We start from the raw sequence: 25,417 nt of genomic DNA, 5'->3' as shown, positions 1-25,417 counted from the left end.
TTATGGCTGTGTTGGGTCTTCGTTTCTGTGCGAGGGCTTTCTCTAGTTGTGGCAAGCGGGGACCACTCTTCATCGCGGTGCACAGGCCTCTAACTATCGCGGCCTCTCTTGTTGTGGAGCACAGGCTCCAGAAGCGCAGGCTCAGTAATTGTGGCTCACGGGCCCAGTTGCTCCGTGGCATGTGGGATCTTCCCAGACCAGGGCTCGAACCCGTGTCCCCTGCATTGGCAGGCAGATTCTCAACCACTGCGCCACCAGGGAAGCCCCAATTTTTTTTTAAATTCAAAAATTTTTAGGTCAGCCTTGTACCACCCTTATTACTACATCTTTACTTGAAATACTTCTTATTCTTCTGATTATGCTTTTATATTGGCCGTGCATGTTCCTTTTCCAGATCACACTCTTAGCTCTACTAGAAAAATTAAATGGAGCCATAGCTTTAAAACGCTTGTGTTCATGGTTTGGGGGGTGAAAATAATTTTAAGAGGAAGAATAAGTAAAATTAAATTTGTGTTGAGCGTTTGAAGCAGTTCTTTTTAGTTTGCTTCCTTCAACATGAAGAAAGTCCACTAAAAGGTGTTGTGCCTTATATCATTATAAATCATAAAAGTGATCAGTATGTGACTATGGATCTTACACCTCCAGAGATAATGAACAGATTTGAATATTGTTTCTGGATTTAGTTTTGCTTTCTCTAGTACAATGCATATACCAGCCCATAAAATCATCTTTTACATTTTAATCTTAGATATCCAGGGCAGGGTTAACAGTCTCAAATGGACTCTAAGTTAAATTTGGCTTTATTAATATCCAGTGGAGTTTTTCGGTCCTTATTGTTCTCCATGTATCAGAATCAATTCTGAAGTAACCACATCTAATGGTAAAGTTGAAGTGAAATTATTTGCCTAAAAAGTTTGAGAAAATATGCACTTTTACACATTCCCTAAAATTTCACAACTGAAACGAACCTTAAGAACCACTTATATAAACCTCTTTTTTGATCTTCAAAATGAAAAAAAATGAAGGCCAAGAAATAGGAAAAAAAAAACAGGTTCAGGATCACACCTGGAGGCAAAGTTAGGGGCAGATCCAATTTTTCCACTTTCAGTTGAGTTCTTTGCCTGTATTGCTTCGCACTTAACACAAAAGAGAGGATATTTAAATAATTCCAACTAACATTATGCACCCAAAAAAGATCTTAATGGGATTAATGCTTTCCTTTAAGAGGTGGTAATAGTAATATTTTCTACAGAAAAACAAACAGCTGTTATATTACAAATTACCTGAAAAAGAAAGATGAGTTAATATATTAAACTGATTGTTTCTGACAATTTGATTAATTGACATGGTCTTACTTAGCAGCTTAATCTAAGATTATCAAATTACTATGACAAAGACAGAAGGGATGTTAGAGACTAAATTAAAACTCTGGTTGATATAGTGTTAGATTTGTAGAGTATTTGCATTTGCTGTAGTTCAAAGGAAGAAATAAGACGCTATAACTAAGTACTATTGTATTGGATAAATATGATGTGATTATTGACCACACTACAATGCAGAAATTAGATTTCTATCAGAATTTCGATTAGTATTATGTAATTAATAATGAAAAGTGAAGACTCATTTAGTTGCAAATACATTTTACAGCTACTTTTGAGAAGTATAGCTGCATTAGGGAAGTAGATAGCTGTAAGAAGGGAAAGTGAAATGAATAATTATTTTAAGGACTTTTCTTAGAATCTTTAATTTCCTACATTACCTCTCTTGCCAAGTTTAGCTCTTTGTGCCCTAATGAAACTGTGCTTGTCAGACTGGCTTGACTATCTTGTTCATCTTCTGTTTTTAATGTATTGTCATTACCTCCTTAATACAAAATCATAGACCTTTCTCATTTCTTCTTTTTCTTCCCTTTTTTGGGTGGAGAAATCATTTTTCTAAACTATAAGCTAGAATATCTTCTAAACTTAACCTAGGTGGAAATATGTTTTTCTTTTTTGATGACTCTGAATATCATTACTCCCAGAGTTAAAGAATGAAAGAGGCCCATACACAAGACAAAGGGAGATGTCAGGGGAAAAATTGCCTTCATAAAAAACAGAAAACTAAAATGATAGGGGAAATATACAGGTTGAATAAACAAATCACTGCTTATCGTTGCAAGTCAATTTATTCATAATAGCCTAACCAGAAACAAGGAGACTCATCTCATACCTAACAGAATATTTGAAATAGTCTAGAGATAGATACACCCCAGCAATGAAAATGATGAGTAAATAGAGGGGATTTGTCCAGTGTCACAACAGAAGTCTCACAGAAAACAAGAAATAAAATTTCAGCCCTCTGTTTCCCAAATCCATGTGTTCCTCCAACTTTTTCAGATTGACAGTCTTCTCTAAACAACAAAAAAGACTTAATTACAAGAAAATCATTTATATGATCTCCTGCTTTGTTGAAAATCTGTCTTGGTGACCTGATTTTTGAAATTCTATTTAAATTTACATTTTTTATCTGTTGTAATACATGATGGCAGTTTCTCTTTGTCATTATGGTTCCATGAAATATGTCTCTCTCACCAAAAAAAAATGTAGTTATGAATTAAACAAACAATTTTCACTTCATAAAGTGATATACTTTCTTCCGTATTTACAAAGACCTCTTCAAAAATGACATTTGAAAGGACATGCATTAAAATCTGCTACTTGGCTGTGGTGTATGCAGAAGTAGAAATATAATGCTGTAAACATGAGACTTAGATAAACCAATGTTAGCTAAAAAAAAGAAAAAAAAAAGAAAGATGTGGTGCTTGCTTCTGTCCATTACCAGAAGTAGGGCAGCTCCTAGCACCCCACAGAACAGGATGGGCCCAGTGAGGTCTGTTTCATTCATAATGCTGCCATCTGCTGGCTTCAGTGGGTTTAACACTGTCAAAGTTTTTTGCCATATGTGATCAAAGTTAATTCCAAGTTCTAAAAAGAAGAAGGGGGAGGAGATAATATAAATATAGAAAAATAAACATGAGTAATATTCTTTAATTAAAGTTAACAAATATTATTAATTTATTTAGCACTTTAATCTGATTGTTATACCTTCATAGTTTAAATTTCTATGTAATATATAGCAACCTTAAAACAAAAGACTTTTTTTTCCCACACAATGAGCTGAAAGATATATGTTAGAGAAATAATTCCATCAAGGAAAAATTTCCCTGCCTTCTGCAGCAAATATAAGCTTAAAATGCAGCCAAAAATGAGGAAATGGACGTTATACAGTAAAAACAAAATATAATGGTAGCTAACAAACCAAAAGTCCCATCTTAATGCCCATTGAGATAGTTCTTTTTCCTGCATTTTCTATTGCTAACACTTTTGAAACTTGTCCAACCAAACATGCATACTCTTCAGTTAGCAGTGTTATCTAATCTAAAGACACTTAGCCTAGGTCTGGGATTTTACTTATACTCTGCCTGATGAGAAGAGCAATACCATGCTAGCTGCCTGAAACTCCACAGAGGAGAAAAGGCAATGGCTCATTCAGCAAGTAAAAGCAATCATGGCGTGCATACATATTTTAATAAGGTCAGTGCTCTGTGTTGTTGAGTCTGTGTATTCAGAGATTAAATTCTTGAGACAATTAACCTTTCCCTTTAATGAGTGGTGATGGTAGAATAAAATATCCAAAAGCAGTGGGGCTCCGTGTCCATGAGTCTAAAGTCAATTAGAAATTTCTAATTATTTCTCCAATGCCTTGTTTTTCAAAGAATTCTGACTGCCCTTTACAGACCCCGCTGCTAGATTCTGCTCCTCTTATATCTTTTTCATTAAAAAGAAAAAAACCCCAAAAAAACCCAGCCGTTTGACATCCACTGAATATAGAAATAAATGCCAACATCACATCAGTTACTTTTCTCACCACTCCTATAAAGATAAACTTTAAGCTGCATCTGGAGTAGAAAAAAAGGACATTCACAAAGGAGAATATAACGTCACTACTTAGGAATCAGTAATCAAGCTGATTACCCTCCTTCTCTCATTTTAAATTTGAATACAGGTGAGGTGGAGGTTAGGAAAAACTGGAGCTAAACTACTATAAAGTACATACATTTGAGCTAAAAAGAGTGGAATTCTTTTCAACTGAATATTTTTACAGAATTTTGCTGTAAGCCTTACAAGATTTACATGTGTTGGTCTTACTGACATGCCTTGAGGCTGGTACTGTTATTTTATTTCTACTTTGTGCATCAGATGGCTGAGGTTTGGAGTGATGAACTTTTCCAAAGTCACAGAGCCAGTAATAGAAAACTAAATAAATAAAATAGTCCAATTAAAAAATGGACAGAAGAACTGAATAGAAATTTTTCCAAAGAAGACATACAAATGGCCAACAGGTACATGAAAATGTGCTTAACACCATTAATCATCAGGGAAATGCAAATCAAAACCACAATATCATCTCACACCTGTTAGAATGGCTAACATCAAAAAGACAAGAAATAAGTGTTGGCAAGGATGTGGAGAAAAGGGAACCTCTGTGCACTCTTGGTGGGAATGTTTATTGGTGCAGCCACTATGGAGAACAGTATGGGGGTTCCTCAAAATTTTTTAAAAAATAGAACTACTGTATGATCCAGCCATGCCACTTCTGGGAATATATCTGAAGGAAACAAAAACAGGATATCAAAGAGAAATCTGCACCCCCATGTTGAAGGCAGCAACTGCCAAGACATGGAAACCACTGAAGTGTCCACTGATGGATGAATGTGTAAAAAAGTTGTGGTGTATATATATATATATATATATATATATATATATATATATATATATATATATACACATTGGAATACTGTTCAGTCATAAAAAACAAGGAAATCCTGCCATTTGTAACAACATGAATGGCCTTTGAGAGCATTTTTCTAAGTAAAATAAGCCAGACAGAGAAAGTCAAATACTGCATGGTATCACTTGTATGTGGAGTCTAAAAAAATTTTGTTAAGTCAAACTCATAGAGCCAGAGCAGAAAAGTGGTTGCCAGGGGCTAGGGATAGGGTACAAAACAAGAGGGTACAAAAGAAAAAAAAGAACCCATGCTTTTAATCATATAGCTGTGGTCGAATCAATGTGCATCTAATCTCATAAGGTTTGTATTTTTTTGAAGTGAGCCCAATTCTCCCATGTGAAGGATTGTCTCCCTAAATCATTGGTACCTGCCGTTCAACTTCCCTTCCCAGGATTTAGTAACCCTCTTTGGTCAGAGACAGGGTATAATTCAACTTCTTTTATAGTTGTGTATACCACCTAAACACCTTGCAAAGCTGACATTCTACACACAGAATACCAGATGAACTTTCAATGATCGCCATGACATAGAGGGACCTTGCTCTAACAGGGGCCTAGACATTTTTAGAAAGTCAGCCAGACATTGCCCGAACTAGGATAGAAAGTGTATCTTTCACTCTTTTCACATCCAGGTTGACAATTGCTAGCCAACCCAAGCTTGAAAAGAAAGAATTTGAATTTAATTTGAATTAAATTAATAGTGAGAAAATCATTTACATTTCAACTTCCCTTTTTATTTTCACAGTGTATTTATATATTTCTTAATGAACATACACTTTGGAGAATATGAGTAGTTCACCAACTTAAAATAGGTTAGAATGTCCAATGTGATTTTTAAAATAGCAGAAGATTTTAAAAATTGAGAAATGCTATAGTTTAAATTAATTTCACCTGAGGCTTATGTTGTCTTCAAACTTTATTTTCAATTTATATATTTACGTTAACAATCTGTTTTCAGTATTTACCACAATAAAGTGGGCTTTAATTCAAAATACCTTTCTCCTCAAAAAGCATAATCATTATTCCTGAAGAAACCCGGATGAAAATGCTTTATGAGACATTATTACTGATATCAGCCATTTATTTGATGGCATAATTAACTTTTGCACATTTCAACATAGAGTCATGAAACAACGAACAAACATAAGACCTACTAAATATTTTCATAAGAAAAAATATTTTATGCGTTTTTTACCAAAATACATTGCCATAATATTTTGTTTTCAAATTTATTATAAGGTATGCAAATGAGATACCTATTTATCAATTGTAGATACCCTAATATAACAACTTATTTTACAAGATAAAAAAAGATGAAACTGCTGTGAAATTTGAATGCAAAATTTATTGTTTTGCTGTCATCTAGTGGTAGTAAAGTATACAATATATATATTATATAAATGAATTAATATCTTTGTTTTCTATGCAAATTGTGGCATTGGCCTTTCAAATATAAACATCAGGCTATGCTACAAATGTAAATACCAAATATCACAGTTATTTTTCTAGTCTGACAGATTTGAATTGACTATTATTCTTCAAGATGCATTTGTTAACATTGATTATACATGATCAAATAACAAAGGTTATCATTCTTAAATGAAACAAGTCTTCTAGACAACAAAGTATTTAAGGTATAAATGAGTACACTTTCAAATAGCATATTTTTGTGCAAGGGATGTTAATTATTATAACTTCATAATTTTATAGGTTGTTTTTGTGTATGCTCAATAAAAACTAGCAAATGTCTTTTATCATCTTATCCTAGAAATCCTGCCTATGGTCTTTTTATATCTTTTAGACAGATGAGGCTTGAGGCTTTCACAAAGTCACCCAGCCTGAAGAACATATTGGATCAGAGTCTAGAAATTTCATAGACTCAAAATGCAAAATTATATCAGGTACTCTCTCTTCTAATATACTATATATTTGGTGGGGATAATCACAAAGAGAAAGCAAAACAATCTAGGAATTTCTCTGAGATGTAGTAGGAGGGGAAATCTAGTATATTTCCTATTTGAAATTTAAGAAGACATCATGGGAGAATGTATTTGAGTTTAGAATATCAGAATGGAGACATCTGAGACAAGTAGAAAAGATTATTTTCAGTAAATGTTACAGGAAAAATTGATTAATCATTAAAGAAAAACAACAAAGTTAAATTCTACTTCATGTACTAACCTAAAACAATTTTCAATGAATCAAAAATTTAAGTGAAAAACAAAAAGATAATTTAAAAATTTAAGAATCTACCAGAGGATATAAGCAGTATCTAGAGCTGGAGAAATATATTCTAAACAAAAGAGCAATTGGAAAGAAAAGTTACCAAGAAAAATATTGTGGGGTTAAAAACATAAACATGATTAATAAAATGACTATATGCCCTAATATCCCATAAGCAAATTAGATGGCAAACACAACCTAGGAAAAAAAAGCTTGAAATACATATTCCAGACAATAATTAATATCTTTACCATATAAATATCTCTATAAATAAAAAAGGAAAGGAAATATCTTAAGATTCCAATAGCAAATCTGGCAAAGAACTTGAAAAACAGAAAGAAGTAAAAACATGTGAAACAATAAACACGAAAAAAACATATAAAACTGTCAATAAACATATGAAAAAAATGTCTAACTTTTCTAGTAACCAAGAAATAAAAAGTATTATTTTTTGCCTTTTTGCCTATCAAATTAACAAAGACATTTCATATTCTACTATGGAGGTCTGTTGGCTCATTATTTTTCTAGCTGAGCCTGACAGTGTAAATGACTTTTGACCCAGTAATCCCAATGTTATAGTTCCATCCTAAGGACAGATTCTGTACAGGTCAAAGTTTTTACTATGATATTCACCAAAGCATTATTGATTATAAAGAATGACCTCTATGGTAGATTTAAATTATGGTACTTGTATATAGTAAAATATTATGAAGCCATTACATGTCATGTTTTCAAATAACATTTAATGATTTTAAAGAATGCATGTATAGAAATGCTTATGATATGAAGTAACTTTAAAAAATACAAAACTTTATGCCCATAGTATGATCCAACTTTTATTTTTAAGTATTTACCAATATATTCATAGTCAAAGAAATATAGCATTTCATTTTTTAGTGTATATATATATTCATAGAAAAACAGAATAAAGGATGGAAGAAATTACATCAAATTATTAATGATAGGGCTTCCCTGGTGGCGCAGTGGTTGAGAATCTGCCTGCCAATGCAGGGGACACGGGTTCGAGCCCTGGTCTGGGAAGATCCCACATGCCGCAGAGCAACTGGGCCCGTGAGCCACAGCTACTGAGCCTGCGCGTCTGGAGCCTGTGCTCCGCAACAAGAGAGGCCGCGATAGTGAGAGGCCCGCGCACCGCGATGAAGAGTGGCCCCCACTTGCCACAACTAGAGAAAGCCCTCGCACAGAAACGAAGACCCAACACGGCCATAAATAAATAAATTTTAAAAAAAATTATTAATGATAGTCATGTCTCAAGAGACAAAATTTTTTGGGATTTTTTAATGTTTTTATTCATATGTTTCTATATTTTCCAAATTTCTATTTTGAATATAGGTTACTTTTATAATTAGTCAATTGATAGTTTTTTTTACGTAGAGATGTTGGTGGAGTCAAGGAAAATTCTTGATGAGAATAGCTTATAACTTTCAGGTGTTAGATATCAGATGCAGAGGCAAATTAGAATGAATTGGTTAAGCGTAATTGATCCAAAAACTTAACTGGCTTCTAAAGAGCCAACAAATCGATTATATAAATCTCTGTGCTTTTCTGAATGGTTTAAATCTTTCCTCTTTTCTTAATTTTGAAGGCAAAGAGAGAAGAATGTTTTAATATCAGGTGGCTGTCTGTGTTCATAAGAAGCAAACAATGATCTTTTGATGTAAAATATTGGGAATTTTAGCCTATCCCTTTTCACTGGACTACATACAAAAGAGTTAGAGCAGTTAGCCTGTGAATATTTCTCCTTGGCTTCCAAATTTAAATCTCCTTGAACTTTAGTTTTCTAGCATCATGTTGACATTCCTTAAGAACAAAAGCGGCAGATATAAATTGGCTGGATTAAAAAAAAAAAATCAATGAATGGAAGATGCCTGAAATCTTTGGAGGCCACCTTTAACTGCAAGGGTCCCCAGGTTTCCTTGCCACCAAGAGTGCTATTTACTGGAATCATATTCCTTCCCACTTAGTCGTATCTAGCTGAGATGTGCGGGCTCACATGAGCCAGGAAGGGAAAAAAACGTGTCTTTTCTCCATGACAACAAAAAAAGAATATTGAGAAACTACCCTCTTTGCTCGCAGGCAAACATAGCAGAAAATAGTAAGATATGCTGGTGGTTACTCTGATATAATCACTCTGCCAAAAGATGTCTTCACTGTTGTCTGGATATGGTCAGGGAGTCCACATTCAAGAAACACTGAAGAAACATTTAAAAACTGCAAGACTAGCACAGCTCGTATCTACTTCCAATTGTCCCCACACATACAGGAGACAAACTCCCAAAGGCTTAAGTGTGTTGGTCTGGCAGACTCTTGTTTATATGTGGAATAATCACATAAAACACTGTGTGCGGCAGGCTGACAGCACACATTAAGAGCTGATTATTGCTATTGTTCTCTGAGCTGTACACACATTAATAGCACTTCCTTAACTTATCTTCTAGTAAAGGAGGCTCTTCATCAAAACTGTCAACGTAAGAAGATGCTGAATAATAATCCTGGTTGGATGCTGGCTGAAAGAATTGTCCCGCATAACTTGATGACACGAGCATCTCTGGTGGGACGAAGGCAGGCTGAGGCCGATCACTGGCCTGTTGTCTAGAAAAAGGAAGATACTGATATTTACACATCTAAGAAAGGGATATTATGACAAATCAAGGAAGGAAACTACGATTTTCCTTGTATGATTTCTCCTAGTGTTTATGACTATTTACCCGCGAAAGAATTAACTTGCTTGACGTTTAAATTTAATCAAAAAAAGAAACAGTAACTAGTTGTGAGAAAACTCTCTAGAAGAATGATCCACATTGACTAACATGTATTGTTAATTTACAATGTGCTGGACACTCTCCTTCACATTTTCTCACGTAATTAAAACTCTGCAAAGTAAAAGCCGTAGTTTTAATCCCATCTTACCAAAAAAGAAATACAGGTTCATGGAGACTGAATGACTTACCTGATAACACACAGTAACATTCAGGTGTTGGACTGTGAACTGAAACTGTCTGTCTGAGCAATGCCCTGATCCCTACACAATGCTGCTTTTTCACTGATTTTCAGGGACCATCACCAAACAGGACATTCCCTATAAATCCATGGAGGCAGCAAGTAAAAAATCATAGTCATACTAAGTGAAATCAGTCAGACAGAGAAAGACAAATATCATATGCTATTGCTTATATGTAGAAGCTTAAAAAAAAAAAAGATGCAAATGAACTTATTTACAAAACAGAAATAGACCCACAGACATAGAAAACAAACTTATGGTTACTAAAGGGGAAAGAAGGGGAGGGATAAATTAGGAGTTTGGAATTAACATATACACACTACTATGTTTAAAATAGATAATCAACAAGAACCTACTGTATAGCACAGGGAACTATACTCAATATCTTGTAATAACCTATAATGGAAGAGAATGCAAAAGAAAAAAATATATATATATATGTATAACTGAATCACTTTGCTGTATACCTGAAACTAACACAACATTGTAAATCAACTATATTTCAATAAAAATTTTTAAAAATCAAAATTTTAATAGTAGTCAATTCATAGGAAAAAAATAAACACATAAACTGACCATTGTCCATCAAGGAGTAGACTTTTTAGCTCTGGCTATTCCCAGACAGTTACTGACAATCAAATTATCTTTGAGAACCTGACTTAAAAGTCTTCCATAGTTGGCTTCACTGTCCGTCTTTTGAAATGTGCAATTTAGTTTTGTTGAAGCACCATATTACAATATTTCCTTGATTGTGCTTTTATTTGGTTTTTATTTCACCACTTGTGTGAGAAAGTTGGAAAACAATCTTAGTACATAACTTCTTGCAGGAAGAGAAAGGAAGGAAGAAAAAAGGGCTCATCTGTGAGGTTATTTGGTCATTTCAAACTGTTTTTACCAAACGGAAAGGGAAGGGAAGGGAAGGGAAGGGAAGGGAAGGGAAGGGAAGGGAAGGGAAGGGAAGGGAAGGGAGGGGAAGGGAAGGGAAGGGAAGGAAAGGAACATGAAAAGTGGTCCTTGATTTCCTTGATTACAGAGCATCTTAATTAGCTCTTTGAGAAGGTAAATACTGAAATTTTGATGATTTATAACTCAACACATTATTCCAAATTTCAACTGAATTAGACCAAAATAAACACTGGACTCTGGCTGCTAGGATTTAAATATTACCTTTGTTAACAGGCATCTCCTATGCCTGTAAAAAATCATTTCAAACAACTGTGAAGTGAGTGCAAAAGCCTCCTTTAGAACGACTGGCAACATTCTTGGTCATATTTCCCTTCTTTGCTTTCCAACTCTATGTATTATATTTCTGCCTATAATGCTAGTCCCATCGTAGGATATATCCTGAACCAAGTAGAGTGCTTAGCAAACAGGACTCCTGGAGTCCGACTGCCTGGGTTCAAATCCCAATTTTATAATCTTAGGCAAATCATTTCACATTCTGTGCCTCAGTTTCCTCATCTGTAATATGAAGACAATAATAGAACTCATAAGGTTATGATGAATTAAATTAGCTGAAATAAATAAAGCACTTAGGTTAGCGTGGGGCACACAAAAAGTGATGAATAAGCATTAGCTAAGTATCTGTATGCTCTTCTCTTCCTGAGACTGACACTGAAGCATTCTAGACACCTTCCTCACACCCTGGAACAGCATCTTCTATATTTGCAAATAGTTGTCTCCCAGTCTGCCACTTCCTCAGAGAAAACAACATTAATAGGAAGCCAAGAGTTTGTATCCCTTCTGTGCTGATCATCTCTAGCTTTTTCCCATTTTTGTTTCCCTGGAACACCTAGACTGACTTCGACAACATCCCACCCACCCTGTGTTTTCCTACCAGGAGAATCTCCACTACACTCATGCCTGGCTTTCCGTCTCTAAGCCATGAAGCGATGGCCACACCTGGCCCATATACAAACCCTCTGAATGCTCACTAATTCTTCAATATTCCCCTTTTCACCACCTATACATGGGATTATACAGTTCCAACCAGCCTGAAGAGGCTTGTCTTTACTTAGATGATATTGTGTTAAGATACGGAATGGCCTCCAGCTTGTGAAAAATATTTAACTGTTTCTGAGGCAACAGGACTTAACATTCACCTTCCAATGTAAATACAGAAGATCGCTGTTAGAAGACTCAGTTATAATTTCTGTGGTTTCAGAATTATGTTTGTTGCACAGAGTCAGTTTTCTGTCGCATCACATAATCAATAGGTACATATTTTATTAGAGGCTTTGTTTTTCCAAAACTATATGGACTTCCATCATGAGGGTCAACTGATGCTCCTTTCCTTTGTCAGTCTGATCCCTGGGGGAATGGGCTTGTATGACATTCCCAGATCCTGGCTCAGCCAGCGGGTACACATAATGATGTGGCATTGACAGTGCCATTAACTATGTTTGAAACACTAAAGGAAGATCAGGTCTAGAGATTCAGAAAAGCTGATGATTCAGTATCTATCTGTTAAAGTCCCACTGAAACATTCAAAGGGAGTTTTCCATTTGTCGTCACCTTTCTGCAGAAACAGCTATTTCTTACTCTAAATAATTGGAATAGATTTCCCATTTCGAAAGTTGGGAAACTGCAGTGGGAAAATACAGCCTAGAAAACTGGCTGCAGTCACTGGAAATAACACCTATCTGAATGACTGGATAGTTAATTTGTTTTTTGAATGAGAAAACTCCATCTTGTTCATCCTAAAATAAGAAAACTTGTTTAAAAATATAAATATCTTCGTTCATAATAAGCACAGTCAACCAGCTTTCAGATTACTATGTCATTCGTTGAGCATAACAAGTGTTTTAAAATGAGCTCTCATACTGAGGAGGAGGGAATGGGGCAGGGGACAGGGAGAGAGAAAGAGACTAATCGATTATAACTAGCTACTGGATTCCTATGTCTTTTGCAAGTTTGATGAGCATCTTATTCTGATTTGGGGTACATTTTAATTGAACTATGCACTGTATGAATAAAAGATCAAGTTTCTGGAGTTATTTGATGCACACTTGTAAATCACTGACCTGACTCCATGTTTTATGTACCTCATAAAAGTACCACAGCTAATATGCCCTTTTCTAATTCCTGAGACTTGCCGTGTGGGTTGGAATTTAAATGTTACCACATCCAAATCAGGACTTGGATTTAAATGCTAAGCATCTGAAGTAGGCCAGGCCATCAACCTGATGCAATATAATCATAACTTGCCCTCACTTGGTTATATTAATTTCCACCTCCTTGTCATCTCGATTTCTGGTCAACATTGATATGTGCAATCAAATGGAGAAAGAAAACTGGGTGGGCTGGGGTGGGGGGAGAAGGCTGTGGTTTGAGTCCCTGCTTAAGGAGACAGCTTTGTCTCTCTCTTATTGGACTTTTCAGTTTCGTTTAGTCTGAAAATGTGGATTGCAGATACTGCCCAGGTGCTTATTCCATCTGGAGAAGAGAAGGGAGAAAAGAAACAGCAGGCCACTGGATCCTTTCAATAAAACAGGAGCACAGAGCTGAAAAATCCTATTAGATAGCTTTCATGTGGATTATATATTTTGAGTTACCATCCTGTAATACCTTCATGCTCAAACTACTCCCTGGGCCATCATACACTTTTCTGTTTTTTCTCGACCTTCCAAACTGTAAATCATAAATGAAATAAAATTAAGTTCTTTTTCTGTTGTTGGATTCAGCAATGATTGAGCCAATTCTAGACAGCTTTATCCTTTTCCCCCATTTTTCTTATAAATATTTTAAACACATTTAATTTGCCTGGTGATAATATTCAGATAGATAGGTAGATAGAGGTATGGATTGCTTTTCATTTTAAGAAGTTCTTATGGCAATTTGACTAATGCTAGACAACAAAGACTAGGGGCATGAATGAGATAAAATTCCAGATATTTAATTTCTACAGTTTTAAAAACATTAGTTACCAATGCCTTTCCCTATCGCTTTAGAGCAGTGGTTCAGCACGAGTAGTTAGGATGCAGCTTGTGAAAACGGCGCCTATCTGCCTGTGTCTGCAGGAGTCATCAGCCCATAAAAACAACGTCCAAATTGTCTTCGGTGTAGTTGGAACAGAAGAGTCCCCACTGCCTGTTGTATTTATTCTGTTTTTTCCTCCTTATTCTGGAGTTTTCAAGGTACTTATCTGTGTTCGAAAAATAAACTTCAAGAATTAATAAATTTGAAGTATTTCTTATGTGGTTATTTGCCCTAAACTTGTTGGAATGGCACAGTAACCACACATCCCAGTTTGCCTAAGATGATCCAGTTTATTCTTATTGTACCAACATTGTTATTAATAGCACACATTTTACTCTCAAAAATGCCTTGATTTTACAATAAATTATATGCCCCTTAGTCTAGTCCAACAACCTTGGACTAGCCTAACCCCATTTTTTACTAGCTGTGTGACCTTGGAAAAATCCCTTAATTTCTCTGTCCCTTCTCACAGTTCACTAATCTAAAAGAACATCTAAAGAAGCAACTGCGTAACCAAATGCACGTTTAAGTGACTTGGCAACAGTGTCCATTGCTTCTGCAAACTATAGTTATATGAAAAAATAACATATATATTATAATGGTTTTACTTCAACACACACTTTCCTGCACATTACCACAATTGTTCTTCAGACAATTCTCACGAAGTAGGTATTATTAACATCCTTATTTCTCAGTTTAACACACTCAGTTGGGGAAGTTTTCTTTCCCAATGTGACAAAAAACAGATGCCAGAGCCAGAACTTGAACCAAATCCTTCTCATTCTAACTGCCCTATTTGGGGCACTAGTAGAGGGTAAATATTAAATTCTTAATCATTTTTAAAATTTATTTTCAACTCAAGTTGAATTGTCAACTCAAATAACTAACACATTCTGAATTATGTTTATCTCGATTTCAGTTAGGAATTGCCACACTGTATTATAATAGCATATTTAATTGTCCCCCTCTCCAACATAAATTTTTTAATTTTGTGAGGGAAAAGATTATGGATTTCTTCTTTATTTTTGGGTTTATAGTGCCTTTCTTAATTTCTGACACACAAGCAGGCACTCAATAAATATTTATTAAGTTGAATACAATCGGTTTCTTGAGCAGTGTCCTGGAAAATATCAGGTAAAAGGAAAATGTTTTCTGTCTGTCCAGGGCCTGTATTCATGCTCCCTGTTAAGTGATGTTTTGAAAAGAGGAGACAAGTCTTTCACCTATAAACAGGCCTGAGGTGATCAGGGGCATTCATGGAAAACTGAATTCATTTCTCTGCCCTTTCCTAACATTTCTTCTTGGGCATTTTACGGAGATACAGCGGGGAGAGGTTTTGCTTCCCCCAAGGGAACCTCCCTACCTGAAACCCCCTGTCAAAATATTATGACTTCTTAAAATGAGAACATATTTTCTCAATGTCAAGTACTTACTTTCTAGATCCATAAAGATTTCCATAGGCATTAGAATCATTATAACTCTGCTCCTGATTATCAATGTTATAATTAGATTGGTAAAAGTCGGAGTCAAATTGTCCCAAGTTTGACATCCTGAAAAATAAGAGTGAAAAATGCAGAAGTTTAGGAGTCAATGAAAGTTCCTTTGAGGTATTTACGATAATAAATAGATGCTCTGATTATGACAGGATTCTTATTAGAGAACAAGGTAGTCTTTGAGTGGGGAAAGGGTGTGGAAATGTATGCTAGAAAGTCATTTACAAAACCTATATCTTCAACTAACTTTTGTGAAGTTTTCACTCACTAGGACTGTGACTTTGACTAAATTGACTTTAACTGATCTGAAAAAAACCATTCTTCACCTAATACCTTATTCTCAGCAGTTTAAGAGAAAAAGTTTAAAAGTTGGTATACATCTAGAAAGTTTTCCCTTAAACAATGTTAGTTCCCCACTTTAAGAATATATATATAGAGAGATAGATATACATATATATATACATATATATGTATGTGTGTGTATCTATCTATTTATATATATATATATATATATATATCTTGTTGCAAGGCCAGAAAGCAAATAGCTAATAATAATAATATTTGTTTGATTTTCTCATAGAGCTTTAAAGCGTGCTAACATCCTCTCTTCTCCCCAAAACATAGACAAAACTCTAAAAACTAATCTCCTAGTTCTCCTTTATAATTCCTAAAAGGTGTTCAAAACATTTTCCTTTTCTCTTGCCCTGCCTGCTGCACCTGGGCTTATGCTAAGTCAGAGGGAGAAAGGCTCAATTCTGCTACAGGAACAGAGTCTATCTTTCCATACACTATCTACATAGTTTTTATTCACTTCTGGGAATGAAGAGGAGTGCATGATCTTGGTATAGACCTAACGGCTTAGAATAGCAGAGGGAAAAAGAAAGACTTGACAGGAGGAAAAGGTGAGGGAAGAAAACAATAGCAAAGTGAGTAATAGTGTCTCTTTGGATGAAAATTAGAGAATGGAGTAAAGAATCTTTTCAACCTGACAGATATGGTTTTCAACTCAATACTTTAACCTTTATTTTTTCTTTGAAAAGCTTTCTATTTCAAAAGAATGAATTTAAAAATCACTAGCAGTAATCCATATAATTATAATAAATCTATGGGATACTACTTATAATAAATTTCAAATGAAACTGCATAAACAGCCTTAGCTCTAAGGGCCTCATTAATCAGAAATATTCAAGTAACAGTTGTCAAATATATCAAATTTTTTTCAGCTCAGTAAAAATACAGAAAGCTTTTCTAAAATTAGATTCATACATCTGATATAATAAATCAAGATTTTTCATTAGTAATGTGTATAAAAGTAACTATGAATTATATAAACTAAAATGAGGACTAGGAGAGTGTTAAATCTTTTAACAACTTATAATTTAAAGAATTTAAAATTTAAGAGCAGAACTTTCTCAGTCCATGAAAATATGTTATTATAAAGCATAGAGAGTAATTTTACTGGAAAATACAGTAAGTTTTCAGAACATGCAAAGCTTTATGTAATATGACTATAGGTATTAAAGTCCTTACATAACCCAGCTTCATATTTTGTTTAAATGCCAAATTTTTTAGAAGGATCAGACACATACCTTTATATTATTTTAGTCGAAAGATCCTCCAACAAATGTAGCTTTATCTGAGAAATTTTTAACAAATCAGCTCATGAAAAGATGACCTGCTGGCTATATATATAAGCTTCTAAATTTGTACTCTGACACTCTGAACAGATGCTACAGCCAAAAAAAAAAAAAAAAAAGCCTGCCAAAAGCCAAACACAGTATCTTGTAATACTTGTTAAAGTGTATAAACACAGTGAATGGTGTAGAGACAATTTGGTAAAGTAAATGGTGGATTCAGTTTCCTTCTGTGACTAATGTACCCTTAAACAATGATTTAAAGTCATTTATTTGAGGCAAACAATAAAGAGGCCTTAACACTCCTTCTGCTTTTTAGCCTATAAGAGTATATTCACCCTAGACAAGATTTCCTAATAATATGTAGTAAAAATCAATATATGGTACATGATCTTAGCATGACAATCTTAGCAACAATCTGAAAATGAGTGTTATCAATTTTATCCAAATCTGAACCATTCAATTTATATAAACAACGTTTAGGAAGACTACCCATGATCTACCTCTGATATTTTTCCCTACTTCTTACTTCTCCATCACAGCCCCAAATGGATACACTAATGTGATCTAGGAGCACTCCTCATTTATAGGGCATGTTCTCTCTCATTTTTGAGCCTATCTTGACCACTGAAAGGCACGTATGATATTGTGATTTATAAGAAAAATATATATCTGGTCATTCAGTTGACCAAAATACATTTCTCATATATATATTTGGTCTTTGCTCATGGTTCCTCACTCATAGCTCCCAAAACCCTTGGAATTTTCTAAGTGTTGAGAGTGACAAAGGTGTCTCGGTATGTTAATGAAGTGATTTTGGGACGTCACCTAAGGATGGGGGCTGGCTGCCAATGGAGCCAGTAATGTGATTAGAGGGTTGGAACTGTCATTCCTATCCTAACCTCTGAGGAGGGAAGAGGGTCTAGATGTTGAATCAGTTGCCAATGGCCAATGATTTAATCAATCATGATTATATAATGAAGCTTTCATAAAACCCCAAAAGGATGGTGTTTGGAGAGCTTCTGGATTGGTAAACATGTGGAGGGGCTGGGAAAGTGGCACCCTTGTGGAGAGGGCATGGAAACTCTGTACCCTTTCACCATACCTTGCCCTTTGAATCTCTTCCATCTGGCTGTTCCTGAGTTATATCCCTTTCAAAGTAAACTAATAGTCTAGTAAGTAAATTGTTTTCTCTGAGCTCTGTGAGCCACTCTTGCAAATAAGTTGAATCCAAGGAGAAGATTGTGGTAACCTCTGATTTATAGCCCATGGGTCAGAAGTACAGGTAACAACTAACAACCTGGTCTAGCTACTGGTATCTGATGGGAGTGGGGGGGACATTCTGTTGGGACTGAGCTCTTAACCTATGGAATCTGACGCTATCTCTAGGTAGATACTGTCAGATTGAGTTGAATTGTAGGACACCCACCTGGTGTCCCAAGAATTGCTTGGTGCTGCGTGGGAACCACCCCCCTGCAACATGTTGGAATTGGTACCACAAATAATTTAGCATCAGATTAATTTCCATCCCAGGAAACCGCCTGAATTGGTTCCCTTTACATCTGAGGTTTACTTCCAGGAGGTTTCTCTCTAGTTCTGACCCAGGTACCCTGGCTAATACTCCCAACACCTATCTGGATCTGGTGGTTTTGTCCTTAATATCAACATCATGGCTGGAGGTCAAGTTCCTCTGCGATCTGCTTCTTGCTGACTTTCCTTTATAGAACGTGAGACTTCCCATGTATCCAGATCTCAGTAACTGAAATCCACTGTTCAAGGATAGATTATGTGGCATTTTGGAACTTTCAACTGGAGCCAACGGCAGAATGGTAAAGTAAATTTTTCCACATTATTTTAAAACATTTGGAATTTGAATTTCTTTAATCAGAGGTATCTTTTGCCAGGTCACCAGTCAGGTAATAATGAGTCATGCATTTTTTGAGGATCTATTGAATACCAGACTGTACTCTAGATGTTGTAATTACAGAAGTGGATGAACTAAATAGACCTGTTTCTGCATGTAGCCCCGTCCCTCTGATTGTCGGGGGTTGGGGGGGAATCGGCCTTTGGACGGGAGTCCCCCCCTCCTCACCACCATGCCGATTGCCGACATCCAAAATAAAGCAAACTTTCCTTTCCATCAACCAGGTCTCTTTATTGGCTTTTGAGCAGTGAACAGCAGGACTCCACTTTCAGTCACAGAAGGATGAATTGAAGGGGTCAGGACCAGAGCAGGTGCCGAAGTAAGGAAGAGAGCTCATTCCAGGGAAATGATGTGAAGTTGCCTGAACTGGGGAGGGTCCAGTGCAGGTGGAGAGGACTAAACAGGTACAAAAGATATGTGGAAAGAAGATTTTATAGGGTTTAATTTCTATTAGATAAGAGGGAGAAGAGAGGGATAATTATTGAAGATGATTTCTAGAATCCTGACAACTTCCCCATCCTAGTGTATCAACATTATGGAGAAAGGCCAAGTTGCTATATGGTAGCCAAATTTAGATCATCATGCTCTCTATTCCTCCTTTCAAAGTTTTTTATGTGAGAACATAAGTCCCTCCCTATAACAGCAAGGACTCAGAGTGCATTCTTTTTTCTGACGTACAAAGTAATTGAAGAGTTTGCCAAAGATAATATTTTCAATCTTAGTGCATTTAGTTAAATTTTAAACTTACTTTGTGGTTTTGTACTTTTCAACTTAGTTTTTCTTCATGAAAAACCAGCTTGATTAAATGAATTGCAGAAAAATGAGAAGCAAAAATGGCATATAAAAATGAAATTAATCTAAGGCTCAAGTGAACTGTAAGGCATGAAACATTGAAGACCAAATGACTTCATTCTCCTGACAAGTGCTTTAATGGACCATTAATACAGGCCAGGATACTTTGAAGCTACTCTTATACGTGTAACGCTGTATCTGTATAAAACATACATTTAAATATTTATTTCCATTAATGAATTACCCAATTGTTATAATGTATGTTGAAGGACGGAGTTGAAATTGATATTATAAATAGTCAGCCTGATCAATTGATTAATTTAGCTCATCTACTTAAATAATTATTTCTGGGTTCTGAATGATCAAAAAGACTGGATAATATGAGTAAAGATTCTCACCAGAGGTAAAGGGCACCATGTTCTACTCACAGCCACTTTCCTTTCCTTTCCCTTTCTCCTTCCCGCCATCCTTTTCTCCCTTTTCTCTGTCCTCTCTCTAAACTCTCTTCTGGGGTGATCTCATCCATTCCCCTGGCTTTATAGACCATCTCCATAGAGAGAGTTCCTGAAGTCACATATGTAGCCCTCGCATTTTTTCTCAGCTCCAAACTATTCATATCATATAGACAATTCAAACTTGACATAATCCAAACTGATTTTTTTTTTTTTTAAATCTCTACCTTCCCCAACCCAACTCTCCCTTCTCCATTTCAGGAGATGGCATTACGAACCACTCATTCAAATCAGAAATCATCTAATCCTTCAGTGATGCTATCTTCATTCATGCTATCTGTAAAATATATCTCCCACTAACTAATTCTCTCCATCTCAATGGCTGTCACCCTGGTGTGTGCTCCTGTGTTCTCCCACTTAGACTTCTGTTTGTAACTATTCAATAAAGTGAAATACTCCTTTTAAAGTAGCAGATCCAGTAGGTGGTCATACAAGTGTATGTAATAAAGACTGTAAAAATCATACCATTAATGGACAGTGATTTGCTAAATCAGGAAAAAGTTTCTTTTGTGGCGGTTGACTGCAATTTGCGGTGGGAATAAGGAGAAGAATCCCCATCTGTAATTTCTTAATCTCTCTCTGGTGATCTGTCAAGTGTCAAAAGATTGTAAGTTGATCAACAGCTGTATCTGAAATAATTTGCCCTGTACCTGACAATTACGCATACATATTTTTGTTAAATTAAAGGATTAGGGGTTAGATGGTTGGATGAATAATCACTACTATTAATTTCGCCTACTCAAAAACCAGTATTTCAATTGTGTCAGTCTCTCTAAGAATCACATATGATTATGACATCCATGACTGTAATCTTTCGATATAAAAATAGAGGCTCCAAGAGGCTGACTTCTGCACAGTCACACATCTAATATGTGACAGAGCCTAATCTGGGAAATCAGTTCTCTCACTCAGTCCCATTTCCTTTCAAAACTCAGACTGTTTCCCCAAAAAGACTATCAATGGCTGTCTGAAACACTAGTTTTAGGATGTACCTGTTTGGAAATACTAAAGGATATTTATTCACAGTCTCCAACAAATTATTTTCAGCTGAACAGAGCTGCCAATGAACCAAGAGAAAAATATGTCATCATTTTCTACCTCTGCCGAAAGACAAATGGGTTGTTTGTTATCAGTGTTTATCAAGTAATTATTTTGGCAGTCTGTATTGCAATTTAATGTGCATTATACTATAAATTACTACTCTTATAAAGGCAGAAAAAAATACATGTTGTGTTCCATTACTTTTTAAAATGCATTTTGCTCAGTGTTCTCTACATGCTTCTTTTGTTAATACCACATAAGATTTGTTCCTGATCATCTGCCCTTTAAAGACCATGCTGCTTCTATTTTATAAGCCTGAAACTGCAGCCCTGAATGTTACACAGGCACATGAAAGTGGGCATAAAATTCTGTTTCGTTGCATGAATTTTAAAGAGTTCAATGTGTCCTATGACAAGAAAAGAAAAGAAAAGAAAATGACACGGTTTTCTTTCATTAATGCAACATAATTATCCCTGACTTTTAATTTGGCTATTTCTTGTTAGCTTCCACTTTTGTTTTAGAAGAAAAAATTGGAATCTGGCAGAATTATTACTGAACAGGTACAAGTTTTCAGTTTGATAGCAACTAACTGTTAGCAAAATATAATTTACACCTGAAATTATGAAAATTGATATGAGTAGTAGTTAATTTGTACATTCTTAGTAGCCATATTATTATAATAATCATTTTAAAGTGCAATAAATTAAATTTACATACAATATAAATTTAGCATACTGATATAACTAATTTTATAGGAAAATTTTCCTAGGAATTACATAAATTCCTCCACAAGTTATCTAACCACACGGATCCTCAGCTCCCTCATTCATAAAGCAAGAATAAAATGTTTTCCTACCTCGTGGCTACTATGTATTTTATCTTTATCTCATGAACTTAATTTTATTTTTCCCTGTGTTTCATAATATACCTAAATTGTTAATCAATAGATACATATATGTAATTTATATATGTGTATATATGTACATGTATAAATAAATTTGTGTATAAAATGTGAGGATTAAACAGGATTTTGAACAGGAACAATTAACACAGGCAGGGGCAAGTTGCAAATGCTCAATAAATGTTATCTGTTATGATTATGATGATTACACTTGTCAACAACAACAACAAAAACACACAAAAAGCTGCAAATAAGAGAAAGTTTACTTGAGGTTTTAAGTATTGCAATTCAGGAGGCATAGATTGGAGTAGCAACTCAAATGTGCTCCGAGGTAAATGGAAAATGGCGGGGGTTTATAAAGGCAACTTACAAGACTTTCCACAGAAGGTTATTTTTACAGAACTGTGATTGGTGTCGCAGGCATTCAGTCACTTGTTGGCAGCAGGTTGGTTGCTAAGCTGCCATCTCTAGAGAGTAAAGAAAACAAGTCCCAGGTGGTCTCAGATTAGTCCCAGATGGCCTAATCAAAAGTTTATGTTGCATCCAGATGTGGACATTTGTCAGTTCCACTTCCCTAGCGGTGGACATAAATGACTTCATTTTTTTTTTTTGTTCATGGCCCATAACTTCTAGGTGGAAAAGAAGTTGGATCAATAGAAGGTGCCTGTTACTCTTGTGTTCATTATTCACAGTCACTCAACACATAAATATTTTTAGTAAACTCTACTTTGATAGTATACAAATTTCTATGAAAAATCCATTTTACCCAGAAGATGGTGGTGGATGGGAAGAGTACTTACATTGTCATGTAGACAGGTTGTGATTACGATAGACATAAAACATTTCTTCAGCATGCATCTCTTAGTTTTTAATAAAGAAATAAGATTTCTAATAACAGAAAGGCTAAGAATGAACTTTATTGCCAAGATACCCCTTATTATTTTGACTAAACTCCCTTAGGCACCAATCAGTAAAGACACAAGCATATACTGGCTATATTGCTTTCATCAGTGAAGGGCAAACTCTTTCCCAATGCTCTGCCATAATTATACCTTTGCAATTGTACCATTACTTAGATTTTTTTCCAAGTTTAAACTGAATATTTTATTATATTCACTGGGTGAAGGTAGTTACAGAATTTAAAAAAATTATCAGACATGGCCTATATCTAAATGTCAATGCATAAATTCTATTTCATAAAACGATATCGCGACCTTCATTTGGCATGAGGACCTCACGAACTACTTACAACTTAGAGTTTTAACTTAATAGGACGTTTACTCAGACATTGCCTTGATACAGAGGAGCCCTATCAAGGAAAACTCTCTTCTTTGCAGTATTTATATTTTCATTCACAAACATGAGCTGGGGAAAGTAGCGTACAGAGTAACAAAATAATATTTTGAATACAACTTTATTTTCTTTTAAAAAAATCTGGAGTCTCTTGTTTAAAATGGCACTAGGCTACAAAATTACTTCACAATTCCCAGCAGAATACCTATGGGGGTTTAGAAAAAAGATCAGTATTCCACTATCTGAAAATACTTGGAATCACCTGTTGCTGGAGTCTGGGCAAAATTTCTATGATAAAGCTGAGGACTCTGTATGAGAAAAATGTTTTTTTTGGTTTTTTGCCCACGCCATGCGGCATGTGGGATCTTAGTTCCCAGACCAGGGATCGAACTCTGGCCACCTACAGGGGGGCACAGAGTCCTGACCACTGGACCACCAGGGAATTCCCAAGAAAAATGATTTTAACCATTGAGGAACAAGTGCACAAGGACAGCCCACCCATAGAAATGACTTAGGAAGATTCCTGAGACCCTTGGAGATCTAGATTTTACACCAATGCTGTGGCTGGACTGGCCCTTGGCATTCTTATGTTGCCAGATGCCCTCAGCAATAATCACAGGAAACTCTGAAAGAAACAAGGTTTATTACTTACAAGTTCTGGAAATTACATAGCACAACTGGGGCCACACAGAGAGGTAGCAGGGAGAGGAGAGAGAGAGAGAGAGAGGGAGGGAGGGAGAGAGAGAGGGAGGGAGAGGGAGGGAGAGGGAGGGAGGGAGAGAGAGAGAGAGAGAGATAACGTGGGCCTGGGGTTCTACCTTTATTGGGGTCAAGGGTGGGGGACCAAGGAGTCATGAGCCCACTTTTTATTGGTGAATTTAAAACATTAGAGCAGGACTTTAAAGTGTAGGAGGAGAATAAAACCAAGTGGCCCAAGTGGTCAGCTATCAAAACCAACTAAGGTCTCTGAAACAAAGGAGGGGATCAGGCATGGCGTGGCTCTTGAACTAATCCTGTGCCTGGCAATGTGTTTATTTGAGACAGCCATCTTTGACGTGGAGGCCTCCGCATTCAAAGCTTAAGTCAGGCACTTGCATTACAGAAAAGAAAAGACCCAAATGTCAGGGCTTACACTACAGTTATAGACCCTCTCAATTAAACTGTAGGGATTTTAGGAATGTTAATGTTCCACAGCAACCACATGAGTGGCCCAAGTGAGAAAAGGGACTAGTGGGAAGAAATATTGATTGTGAGGTTGGTTATAAATTGATCCATAAAAAACTCAAAAAGGGAGGCAGCATATTCACTGAGCAGATACTTCTCTGTTCTTTCAGTGGAAGTTGGTACAATTTTTGGACAGTAAGAATTCTTACACAAACTTTGCAACTAGTACATGTTCTTTTTGTTGCAATATGTATATTTGTAGTCGCTTATAAAAAGCGCATATGTGTGTTAGTGTCGTCTCCTTAATCCTAAATCTTTCACACCAGGGAGGAGACATTCATGAGAGGTGAGAATTACTGGGCTTCAAATTTTTAACTTCAAAACTGAAAAGGTACATTTGACCAAGAATGTTGCAGAGAAATCTATATGCAAGGCAGAAGATAATTGGAAGATTAGTTAGTGAGGTGGAATCAGAGCCTGGGGACTTTATTTCAGCTTTCTATGCTTCCACGTCTGGCCAGCAGATAAAGTTCTTGGTTCAAGGAACTCACAGCTGTGGACCCTGTAAAGGCACTGTCAACCTTTGCTTCTTGAACCCTTTCTTCTTT

The 25,417-nt window shown here is 35.7% G+C and overlaps 1 protein-coding gene across 2 annotated transcripts in view; it reads right to left on the bottom strand.

Moving 5' to 3' along the window:
* The window catches only part of YIPF7 (Yip1 domain family member 7), a 32,292-nt gene extending 9,423 nt beyond the window's left edge, over positions 1 to 22,869 (bottom strand). Inside the window, exons 1-4 of one of the 2 annotated variants that reach the window (XM_082390761.1) lie at positions 17,138 to 22,869; positions 15,489 to 15,605; positions 9,508 to 9,668; positions 2,821 to 2,963 (exon numbers count right to left, since the gene is read on the bottom strand). In XM_082390761.1, coding sequence (XP_082246887.1) covers positions 2,821 to 2,963; positions 9,508 to 9,668; positions 15,489 to 15,604 — 420 coding nt within the window. In that variant the 5' untranslated portion in view covers position 15,605; positions 17,138 to 22,869. Of the gene's footprint in view, positions 1 to 2,820; positions 2,969 to 9,507; positions 9,669 to 15,488; positions 15,606 to 17,137 lie in introns of both variants that reach the window. The other variant, XM_082390760.1, reaches the window with a different exon arrangement.
* Positions 22,870 to 25,417: the final 2,548 nt, after the last annotated feature.

This window comes from Balaenoptera borealis (genome assembly GCF_965194805.1).
Source record: "Balaenoptera borealis genome assembly, chromosome: 4".
Taxonomy (NCBI): domain Eukaryota; kingdom Metazoa; phylum Chordata; class Mammalia; order Artiodactyla; family Balaenopteridae; genus Balaenoptera; species Balaenoptera borealis.
Note: the sequence above shows the minus strand (reverse complement) of the source record. Positions and strands in the feature narration are given on the sequence as shown.